General features: G+C 40.3%; 1 protein-coding gene across 3 annotated transcripts in view; it reads left to right on the top strand.

Moving 5' to 3' along the window:
• The window catches only part of LOC140376589 (vang-like protein 1), a 45,258-nt gene that overhangs the window by 24,098 nt on the left and 8,860 nt on the right, over positions 1-12,300 (top strand). For 2 of the 3 annotated variants that reach the window (XM_072462106.1, XM_072462157.1), the window contains 3 exons: positions 5,095-5,526; positions 6,177-6,352; positions 12,088-12,268. In XM_072462106.1, the coding sequence (XP_072318207.1) occupies positions 5,095-5,526; positions 6,177-6,352; positions 12,088-12,268 (789 nt within the window). The remainder of the gene's footprint in view (positions 1-5,094; positions 5,527-6,176; positions 6,353-12,087; positions 12,269-12,300) is intronic. The other variant, XM_072462149.1, reaches the window with a different exon arrangement.

The raw sequence follows: 12,300 nt of genomic DNA, 5'->3' as shown, positions 1-12,300 counted from the left end.
CATGTTTAAACACCTATGCTATAAAGCCATTGCCTACAGGTGTTAGGTGTATTCATTTTTGTAGTTTGGCTTTAAACTGGTTTTGCCCTGAAATCTTCCCTTTTCTAAGCAGCCAGGTTTCGCTTAAATCAGCAAATTCCTTTACATTTAAAATCATTACGTTGCCAGATTTTGTCGCTATAATATGTAGCAGCTTTATAGTAGTATGTAATATGATCCTGCATTGCTGTGTTTAAGCATCTCATATTGCCCCGTATACTTTGCTGCCTTGCCAAATGTAGTATATCAAAGAAATACTTGACTGGCACATTCTTTGTCCTATCGCCAGCTTTCCCCTCCAACTTCTTTGACCTCTGCACATGGCTCCTCTTAATACCGCCTGATTAGAGGTCTTTGTTTTAGCTTCTTGCGGTTCACATTTGATTGCACCACACAGGGCAAATAAATCTTGAGTTAATTACATGTTTCTGTTACACAAACAAGAGACAGCTCTAACATCTCCCAACGAGGTATTAATCTACCATACAAATCTTGCAACCAGGTAAAGACTAAGTTTAACTTTATTGTATTGGAAATGTGTTATCTGCAGTTGGCTCAACCTTCAAAGCTAGATCTAAAAATGTATTGTTTATGAGCAGCTGATTACAGTCAATTTTAAAGACTAAAAGTGCATTTGCATAACTTCCATTAAGACACTTTTTGATAGACTTTAGGTTAGGTTCCAAATTAATATGCGTGCTATGTATTAGGCTTAATCCATATGCGTGGGGTAATAATGCCACTTTTAACAGTTCATTCACATCAATGTGGGTCCAGAAAACACAGATACAGCCATAATTACTAACAGTTGTTTATGAGAGAACAGCAATGTTTAAGCATGTAGCATTTCACAAGCTAAGCGCTAACTATAGTCTAGTTACTTTATAAAATGAAGAAAAGAGAAGTAGCATTAAAACAGACACATTTACAGCACTCATCACTCACATAGGCTACCTCTCAGATCCCAATTCTTCACAAATAATGATGATTTCAACTCTGGCTCCAAACGATTGTCCGTATAGTGACTCTCTTCACTACACTGACACTAAGCCAGTAAATAGCCCTAGTTTTGTGTGATCTGTGGAGTTACTAGCTGAGTTCCGGGCATTTAAATCCAGTGCTGCCTCAGTCAGAGTCATTGTCAGAGCCATGAATGGTCAGCCCTCACACAAACAACAATGTCTTAACCTCTGGAGCTGCTTTCAGGTGCACTACGGCGTCTCAGACATAAACAAACTACTCTACAGAAATGTTTTGCCACTGCATTACATATTAGGGCACGGTTGTATTCTAGAGAGGCTAAGCTTTAAAACAAAGTATAACATGCCATGCATGGAATATTGGCTATATCGACTAGATTTTGGCCGATAGCCGATCGGGCCCTAGTCAAGAGTACCTGTAGCAGTAGGATTAGCCCTTTGAGTAAGCATTGTGCTAACAAAAAACCAGAGCACCTACAGGACATCAAACATCACACAGAAAGGTCACATCCAAACTGAGAATCCAACCAGGGACTTTACAATGATGTTTCCCACAATGTGAGCAAACTACTACAGTCATAGGTTTTATATCTATTGCTAGTACCATTGTTTTCTGTTTGTATTGAGTCTGACATTGGACCATTTGCCTGCCCAGCTTAAATACGGTACACCTTTTCTCTCTGTACTCAATGGGGCTTACCGTTCCATACCCTCCTGCTTGTCTGCTTCTCCTCTCTGTTTCAAAGTTTTCCTTGTAAAACAGTTTCCAACGGGCATAAATCAGAGCAGACATGAAGCAAGAGTGTATCTGACAGGTGTTTTGCTCATTCGAGATCTCCCGGTTGGCTTGTGTGCACAGTAATCATGGCACCATCTTTCTCCTTGTTCTTCCTCAGATCAATCCCGGCTCTGGAGTAATTGGCTGCCTGTCACTGCGCCGCACCTTTCGGGTCTTTGTTTTCCCTCCCTCACACACCATTACCTCATGTGTGCTTTCCCCGGGTTACTCCTTTAAAGTGATAAATGGGAATAGGCCTGAACCAGATCACGTCCTGGTGATTGGTTAATCCCAGCAGGAAATGTGGGTCACTACAGGCTATTTTTAGTGTTGCTAGCACAGGGAAAGCCCAGGTAGAGAAGTTGCAATAAGAAGCAACAGCAATAGTAACAGAAAAGCAAATTTAAGTACCGAAATATAAGTCGATTTTATTTGTTAGACCGTCAGAATTTACTATTACTACTAGTTATTTCATTTGAGTCAGGATATTTCTAACTAGTTTCAAGATCATTAGCCTGAAATAAGACATCAAATCTGACAATATACAACATTTATATTCTTTTTTATTGACGACAATAATGTGTTTTAGAGCTCTCTCAATGACCCGGTGATTGAGTTGCAATGTGTCCAGTAGCATCAGGATCATGCATCGTGTCTCGTCTGTGTATCTCTGTGGTCAGTCCTCACAGCAGCAGGACTGTAATGATTTAACACACTGCAAATTATGTTCTGCAATGTGGCACTGTACATTCAACCTTTTTTCAGATGAGTGAACATTCACATCCACCAAGGATTGCACATATACACTACAATGTAGATGTCTTAAATTTAGGATATTGATTAATGTAACTACTGTATTCCTATTGCAGGTTCCATCCATCAGATATTTCTTAATGCAGCCTTGTATTTGCCTTTTAGTGTTGACTTTGTTTGTAAAACGAGTTGTTTCATGCTAAATAATACCAGTGGTTTTACCTAACTGCTAGACAATTGCTCACAAATATTTCTTGTTATAATCATATTTATTGTAACGATCTGATTCATATCTGAAAATCATCCCTATAGGAAACCAAAGTGCATGTGTGCCGCCCTGGCCTTTCTGTGCTTAGTTTGCATCTTCTCCACGTGTCTGGGCGGGTTTTGTCCAGGCTTCGGTTTTCTCCATCAACCCAAAACAAGCTCCGGTAGTCCTGACTCCTGACACCGGGAACTGGTCGGCAAAACCAAACCCACAAACCCATTGCTCTACGGAGACTATAGTGTATCTTAACCTTGACCTTAAAATGTTCAAAATAGCAATTTTCAAAGCCCACAATTTCTAAGTCTGCAACCTGAGCCTGGTGCAGTGTACAGTTCACACAGTTAAACCCTCATGCCTATTGCTTTCCTGTGTAACTAACTTAACTCTGATGTAAAGTGCACCCTCGGCTCGTACAAAGAGAGTATAATGAAGTTTGTTTTGTTCTGCGTTGGATGGGTGGCTGTGGGAGAGTAAACAGCCTGTTGCTCCGGTCTTTGTAGAAATGCAGAGAACCTCTCCAGTGCGCTTTCTCTCTTTCACATTATTAATGAAGAGGCTTTCACTGGGCCAGTCCAAAAACAACTCACTTGAACTGACCGCACTCGCCCATTCATTATTTAATCCTGCCTGTAGTGTGGCCCTTAAAATTGGGGTAAGCATATACAGTAGATGGATTCTGTCTGAAATGTATGGTGACTTGGTACAGTATGTAAATATGTCTTACTTTCTGACCTATTGATCTACACTTGCCGCTTGATGCAGTGCCTGTGTAACAGGCCTGTGGATTTGGTTCTCATGTTGTTTGAGGTTTTAGGAGCCCTGCCGATGGAAGAATTCTAATTTATGACCATGTTGCGGGGTCAAAGGTGAGCTGAAACTGAGACAGTTTGGAGTGCCGCTGCTCAACTGAGAGGCTGGGCAGGAAAATATGATCTTGGAACAGTTAGCATTCCTTCTGCAATGACTGACAGTGATGCTAAAGATAGAAAAGTTTGTCTTTCAAGGTACTGGAAAAAATCCATCACTGGTTTCTCTGACCACAAGTGAATGCTTATCATCAACAAAAAGCATTGATTATGATTGCTTATACATTGCTACTAGTTTTGTGTTCATGATCATGACCTCCACAGATATTTCCCCCCTCCACAAATGTTCAGGCTCTTGGGCTTAGTTTGAAATCTGTATTTCCAACATTTCGCAGTCTTTTTGATGGTGACTTTAACTCTATTGTCCGATGTGACATGCTTGCTGTTGTCATCTCTAGTCCTCTGCTTCACCTCATTCAAAGCTGCTGTTGTAACCCTGAGGCCACTGGGACACTCTCCATCCCACTGCACCATCCCCCTCTTCTGCTCCCCCTTCCCGCCCCCTCTGCCTGGGCTCATAGTGCATCTCCTGGAAAGCCCTCTGTCATCTCCTCATTCATATAATCCTGTATAAAAAAAGATTCTCACTCAAGCTAAATGTAAAAAAGCCATTGCAGGTTGTTCTCACCAGCTCTGGGTGAAGGAAAATGTGTGAGTAATGCCTGATCCTGACGCTGGTGGCAGCTCATTAAAAGCACTTTTCGCTGGCAGTGGTTGCCCCGGGAGCAGGCTCACAGCACAGCAGCATTGGCCTGTTATGACTGTTCTCTAAAGAGTCCTTATCTTTGTTGTTGTAACGTTTAGCTCTGACTCGGCTGACTTCCATTATCTGCGGATACAGTCGGAGGGAAACGTCAGAGGAGCCCAGTTGGCAATTTGACTGTTTGCTTTTCCCACTTCCTAGATTCTGCTCCTTTTTCTCTCTCTCTCTCTCTCTCACATATGTGGAAATCACCTTTTCTTTGTCGAGCGGCTGCTTTAGCTAAAGGCAGAAACAGTGAACTCTTAGTTGCTTTAGTGAAGTGTTACAACTAAGGGAATACACTCACAGGAAAACGCGAAATGTGATGAGCGCCACTGTGTTGGTTTCATCTCGAATTCCTTGCTATTGTCTCATATGTTCTGATGAACAAATGGTCCCACAAACAAACAGACCTTGCATTTGTGTTCACTGAAGCCACAAGATTTTTGTTTCCCAGTTTCTAATCACAAAACAATAGTAAATCATTGGGAAAAGGTTTATTTTTGTTTTAAATTGGAAGGAAAAGGCCTGTTCTCCCCATCAACTCACTTGGTTAATCCTCCAGCTAGGTAGTCCAGACCCAACGTAGTGACTTTGAAGGATTGGTCAATGCAGTGGACAATAAAGTGTAAATCTAATTTCAGTATTGTGTCTCTCATATTTTGAAGGATGATAACTGGGGCGAGACCACCACGGCGGTCACAGGGACGTCCGAGCACAGCCTGTCGCAGGAGGACATCGTGCGGATCACTAAGGACCTGGAGGACAGCGTGGGCCTGGACTGTCGCCGCTACTTCACCCTGACTCTGGCTGTAATCCTGGGGTTGCTGGTCTTCCTCACCCCCGTGGCTTTTCTGGTTCTCCCCCACGTGCTGTGGCCGGATAAGCTGCAGACCTGTGGGACGGCGTGCGAGGGCCTGTTCATCTCCGTGGCCTTTAAGCTGCTCATCCTGCTGCTGGCCGTGTGGGCGCTGTTCTTCAGGCCGCCCCGCGCTGGACTGCCTCGCGTCTTTGTGTTCAGGGCTCTGCTCGCGGTGCTGGTGCTGCTGTTTGTCGTGTCCTATTGGCTCTTCTACGGAGTCAGGATACTGGACACACAGGTGAAGTGCTATCAGATGCGTTTGGAATTACAAGTAGGACTGTGCAATATGAGAAAATGCTCAGTTAAGTTTGAAAAATTACAATTATAAGAAAGTGTAAATCAGATATATTATGATCATATATACCGGTAATTATAGAATTAATTTGAATATACTACGTTTCTTGTGATATGCAGCGCAGCAGGAGGTAGATGATATGCTGTGGCAGTGCCAGAAGGGAAATAAATATCAATTAATAATGTATAATTTCTAGCACCTTCTTGTTTTCTCCAAAACTATGCCAGCTTTCATATTTGCTATTAATACCATTTTAAAATTTAAGTGAAGTTTATTTTTCCAAAACATGGTATAAAATGTCTGTAGTCAAACAATATTCTTACTTCAGTTATACTCATTAGACGCCTCACATAAAAAACAACCAAAGCATAGACATTTTATTTTCCCAGTTCCATGTTTACTGTATGATTTATAATTTAAACTCCCTGTTGACTTGTTCCTCCTAACGCTAGAAGGCAAAATCTACACTGCAGTTGTTTGAAGTCTAACGCCTGTTTCAGATATCTCTGCATTCCCTCAAGAGAACATTCTACATGTTTAAACACTTGTCTGTGGTAGTTTCATGTTGTTGAATGTATTTATGATTATTTCAGGATGAGAACTACCAGGGGATAGTCCAGTACGCTGTATCTCTGGTGGATGCTCTGCTCTTCATTCACTACCTGGCCATCGTCCTTTTGGAGCTCCGGCAGCTTCGACCGTACTTTTCTGTTACTGTGACTCGTGCCACGGACGGAGAGACACGCCACTACAATCTGGGGCAGCTAAGGTGAGACCAAGTGCAAGACATTCTGCAAAATAGTGTTATTAAATGATCTTATCAACATGATTTGGTTTTGTCCTGGTTTGATCCCGGTTTAGTATGTACGTGTGTTTTTGTGGGCCTGTTCTAGTCCTGATGAAGTCCTTGTATAGTCCAGGCTTGGTTCTCGGTTTAGTTACAGTTTAGTCCCAATTTAGTTGTAGTCAATAGATCTGTTCAGAATCCGGCCCATCCCAGAACAGTTATTAATAGGTCAGTCATATTAAACTGCCAATATTTGACATTACCATTGATTACTCTTTGCTATTATTAGAGAATTGTGCTACAGATATTGCTTCATATGGAGTTAAATTGTGCTAAGTATTATGTTTTTTAATTACCGGTATGTGCTGAATTAATGCATTCAAATGTCGAGAAATTTCTTATGGGGATTCCAGTTCAGAGACAAGACAGATCGTGTTAGCTGAGCGCATCAGGGGACGGAGGAAATGAAAAGAGCCACTGAGAAATCTAAAAAGTGGGACAAATCTAGTGAGAGAAATATGGGTGAGACTTGTCAAAGACCTACTGTTAGAATTAGCTCTGTGGGGACCATAGAAAACCAAGCTATACCCCAGGAAAAAGAAGGTGAGTTACATGATCGAGCAAGTGAATGGAAAGACAGAGCCAGGAAACCATGCCAGAAGAAAAGTGAAGGGCGGGGAGCACTTGAGAGAGGAAACTCTTTTTGGAAAAGAACTGCGAAGAGTGGGCAGAAAGCAGAGGCCCACGAGACAGGGGCTCAAGAGAGCTATAGAGAAGAGAGGATTAATAGTTAATATGGGGTTGGTGCAGAAGAGTCCTAAAATGTATGAGAGAGAAGGGAAAGGCGTGTGTTATCAGGAGGGAACAGCACCGACTGGACCGACCAGGTTTTTTACGACCTTACTGTCTCTGAGGGAAAACAGGAAGATCCCATTTTAGCCCGGGCTCTCGAACACAGCAGCACCACTCCTCCTCCTCCTCCTCCTCCTCCTCCACTACACCACTGTATAGCTCCAAGTATCAATATGCAGCCCCCGATCTCACTGGCATTCCTGCTAGAGGGCTTCAATAAAAACTGAAAGATTTATAGATGAGCGGTTTAGGACAGGAGCGGTGAAATATAAGCCACATCAGCTGGGATTCTGGCTCAAGGATATGAGTAGAAATTTTGAGTAGCTGCTTTGAAACCTGTAAAATATTGTTCTTGTTACTTTTTTAATCAATGTATTTGCATGCAAGTAGGGGCGACGTTGACAAAAAATGTACATCTTGATTGTTCTCTCTTTTTTTTAATCATCTCAATAACAAGACTCAGACAATAATTTCACAATGCATCAGGAATGTGCTAAAATGTGCCTGTAAATGTCTTGGTTGAGGTTCAAGTATTGCACAAAGCCTGAACAGACCATAAAATTAAACACAAAAAGAAAGAAATATCACTTTATACCGTTGTTTGGAAGATTACACTTGACGTTTCTGTTGAATTTATTCTTAATCAGATTTTTTTATGGTCATATACTTGACAGTGTCATTTTACTTTTGCGATATATATATTTTTCCATATAGCTTCAACCTTTACACGCTTGTCATAGTAATATATCTTGTAATAAGTTTGAACATTCCGACCAATAGGAGGAGTGGGGGAGGTTGTATCTGTGTTTGAGCATAGAGATATTTTAAACAGAAAAGCATTGAATTAAAAAACATTCGGACCACTTCAAATTTGTTTTCTTAACCCTATAGACATGATTGTTCTGAAGACTCCTCATATTAAAATGTGCCCCGTAATCCGACTCCATTGCAGTGTCCTTTGAGCAACATATCCCAGAATCGCCCATGTATTTCCCATTTTGATTGTTTATTGTTCGCACTAGGTCAGACATGAGTGCATCTGCTTGGTGGGCGCCGGCTGCCTTGGGGGTGTTGTCCTTTGTAAACTGCGCCATTGACGAACTCTTGGCCGGTAGCCCCGATGGCCTCGCTCGGTAGTCTGTCTGTGACTGTAAACACACGGCTAATTAGAGCTCCCCACAGACCACAGCGCAGCATCTGGTGAGAGCCATGCGCGAACACAGCCACGTTCACATGCTGTACTTGATTATTGAATGAGCTCGGCCTGTCAGACTGGGACAGAGAGGTGGTTGAGCAATTGTCGTTTAAGATTATTAGATGACTGTGGCGCTAGTGAAACTTTTTTTAAATTTGCTTTTAATTTCATGAACAGTTCAATAGTAGAGCTGCAATAAAAATGAGGTACAATGTGACAGCATGCCGGCAGAGTGGTTTGTGCTTCATCCTCAAAACAAGAAGGTCCCCAGTTCTTCTACCATTAAAATAGGTACATGTTTTTTCACTTGAAAACTAACACTTATTCATTTCAGTGTGACTATCCGGGTTGAATACAACAAATACAATTAAAGAGCAACCTGTTCCAGTATAACAGCTATCAGAAAATATATTCGAACATCCCAACACAGTCTCAACTTGTGCAAACACAAACATAGGGCAGCAGTGGCTCTGTACGTTGACATTTCAGTCCCTGCTCTCTCTGGTGCAGTGTCATTGTGGCCACAAAAAGGCTCATTACTGTATCTGCCCCCAGCCTCTTGACAGTCCAGTTGTTCTGGCGTCGGTCCTGCTCTTATCACTGTCCTGACCTGAAGGCTCTGCTCTGTCTGCCCTTTGATGCCAATCTGAGTCCACTCATCACACCAGACAAGTTCATACCAGTGCATCCCTCACAGGGGAGCGAGGTTTAACATGTTAATTGCTTTCACATGTTACATTCCAGAGCTTCTAAGGACATGGTCAGCTGTATTCAAATATTTTGTTTTTGTGGACTGTTCTACGTCTTCTTATTTGTTTGCATTGGATAGAAAAATCTCGTAAAAGTGTCTAGAAAAAGAAAATGTCTCCTTAGGGTCTTGAGGGCTAATCTAAACTAATTATATTCAGGGAGCATCTATCGGAAATGACTGTCGGTGGCCCATCTGCCCGTGTGTGTTTTCCTGCCTCGCTCGCTAATGTTATCTTTATCAGGATAATAGCTGTTCTTCTAACATGTTGTGGTGAATACAGAATTAAATTACAGTTGTAAAAGATTTTAAACGTTGTGGTGTGTGCAACAACAATCAATATCCAAATACGTGTCTTGTAGGAACAATCCTGTTTTTTTTAACTGCTAATATTTGCTAAATTTAGATATGGTTATTGAATTTACAAATCACATTGCTCAGAATTGAGTTAGGAATGCTCGGGAGTAAAATGCTCTATTATTTTGCATATAATTGTGTGGCTTGTTGACCTAGGAAATGTTCAGTATACCTTGTGTATGCTTTGGTATTTAATTGTATAACTCGTTCTTTTCCTAGGGTATCATGTTGTGCTTAGAGCTGTCAGATTGTGTAAAAGGCATATTGGATCAGTATCAGAGGTTGGGACAACTCTCTGAGGAGATTATATGAAGCACATGATGCAAGCTGCGCCTCTTGCAGTAAATTTAATTAGATGGTGAACATTATTTGCAGTGAGCAGAGCAAAACAATACAACACGATCAAAAATATGTATTATTATGAGTTGACGGCAAACTTAAAAAAAAAACTTTATTGAACAGGACTAAGAATGTCACAATTTGAAAATGTAGAGTTACGATAATTAAGAAGAAAATGTACAGTTTTAAATGTATTTACATAATTTTCCTCATGACCAAATAACAGGGCTATCTTTCATTCCCTTTCATTCAGTGTATATACTATTGCTATAGGAGCTTCATTAGCTTTCTGAATGATAAAAGTGAGAATGAAGAAGATAATGTGGCATGAACAGCCAGATTAAAATGCCTTTTACATTGGAATTTGGGTTGTTTTTTTAAGTTGACATACAGTAAAGGCTGAATTAAATCAGTTGTAGAAGTAGATTTAACATGGTGTGAATGGGATTTGCAGCAACAGTGAATATACAATTACATAATGTAATGTAGGAAAAAAAATGTTTTTTACTATTATGTAATGTGCCATAAGTGGTCAGGTAAAAAAAAAAGACATTTTACATTTCAACCTTTTTAGTATAGATAACCGCAATAACTGATTGCGAATCATTTTTGCTTCTAAAATTAAGGTATATATATAAATATTTGTGTGTGTGTGTTTATATATATATATATATATATACATATATATATATATATATATATATATATATATATATATATATATATATATATATACAGTACAGACCAAAAGTTTGGAGTGAAGGCAAAAGGGCCAACAGGGGCTAAGCATCTCTGGGAACTCTGGAAGACCATTTCAGGTGACGACCTCCTAAAGCTCAAGAGAATTAAGAGAATGCCAAGAGTGTGCGAAGCAGTAATCAAAAGCTAAAGGACTTTGAAGAACCTACAATATAAAACATATTTTCAGTTGTGTCACACTTTTTTTTAAGTAGATAATTCCACATGTGTTAATTCATAGTTTTGATGCCTTCAGTGTGAATCTACAATTCTCATAGTCATGAAAATAAAGAAAACTCTTTGAATGAGAAGGTGTGTCCAAACTTTTGGTCTGTACTGTATGTGTATATATATATTATACTTTACTATATACTAGATATTATTACATATTTATTTATATTTTTTATTGACCTTTATTTGAGCTGGAGGAGAACACGCAAAATCCACGAAGAAAGTTCCCACGCCGCCCGGGATTCGAGCTCAGGACCTGAATAATCTCAATTATCTATTAACCAATGAATCGGAACATCCATAGAGGAGATAAATCTTAGCCCTGAAAGTGGGTAAAGCCACCTCCACTGAAATAACTACCACAGACAGAATGTATTCGGCACGTAGAGGCAGCCTGTTTTTGAACAATATAATAATAGTGTGTTACAGGACAAGACCTAGCACGCTACTCCAGCATTTAAATCAGGGCAAGGCCATTATTATTTCTCTTCTTTTCTGTGGGATGTTTGTTTTCTGTCAGTTAACCATAGAGACACATTTACACTTTAATCATTTAAATTATTTCGTTTTGTTGCCATGTGTTAGTTATTTTGCATCTCTATTCACAACACAGCAAATCTTTTCAGTAAAAATATTCTTCTCCTTACTAGAAACCCAGCTGCGTGCAAAGATGACAGTTGCCTTGTGCCATTGAACTCTTGAACCCTTTTTATGACTTTGTGTGCATTTGTGTGAGGTGTGTCCCTAATTGCTTTCTCCATTTGGTTTCAGTCATATGGGAATTTACCGTCAAGTGGTGTCTTGCCATCATATCTTTATCAACAGTGATTTGTGGATATTTGATATAATCATTCATCCCCTGTTTTTATTGTTTGCGATGATAAAGAAAAATAGGTGGGTTTTGATTAAGAAAAATAAGGAAAGAATATAAGTAGCCTGAGTATAGTAAGGGCCGGGACTTTTTAATGACTTATACCTGGACCTGAAAACTGAACATCTTACAAAATATGAGATGTTATTCTGAACCATGCGCTAAATTCAAAAGAAAACATAGATGCTGAAACTCAAAATTCAACCAAATACCAAATTAGGACTAAATCTGAACCGCATTACTTTAAATGCACTGCCATAAGAAAATAAGGTGAACGTGCACCTTCTCCCTTTGTAGCAGAGGATTTATTTATTTTGTATTTATTTCCCTTTTTTCCTGTTCTGACATTGACTAGTAGAGCCAATTGCCTGTGTTTCTATCTCCAGTATTCAGCGTGCAGCTCTGGCCATCATCGAGCATTACTACTGCGACTTCCCTGTCCACAACCCAGCGCTGCTCTCCGCCTCCAAGTCCAGAGCGGCCAAACACTTAGCCGGCCTCAAGGTCTACAACGTGGATGGTGAGTTCCCTGCAGCCCAAGCTGAGGGTGAGTGGGATCATTTCTTGCTTTCTTTTTTACCTCCCTGTCTGCTCCTCTT

Source organism: Eucyclogobius newberryi, unplaced genomic scaffold (genome assembly GCF_026437365.1).
Source record: "Eucyclogobius newberryi isolate DKJ021-1_F unplaced genomic scaffold, fEucNew1.0.hap1 SCAF_1, whole genome shotgun sequence".
Lineage (NCBI taxonomy): Eukaryota > Metazoa > Chordata > Actinopteri > Gobiiformes > Gobiidae > Eucyclogobius > Eucyclogobius newberryi.
Note: the sequence above shows the minus strand (reverse complement) of the source record. Positions and strands in the feature narration are given on the sequence as shown.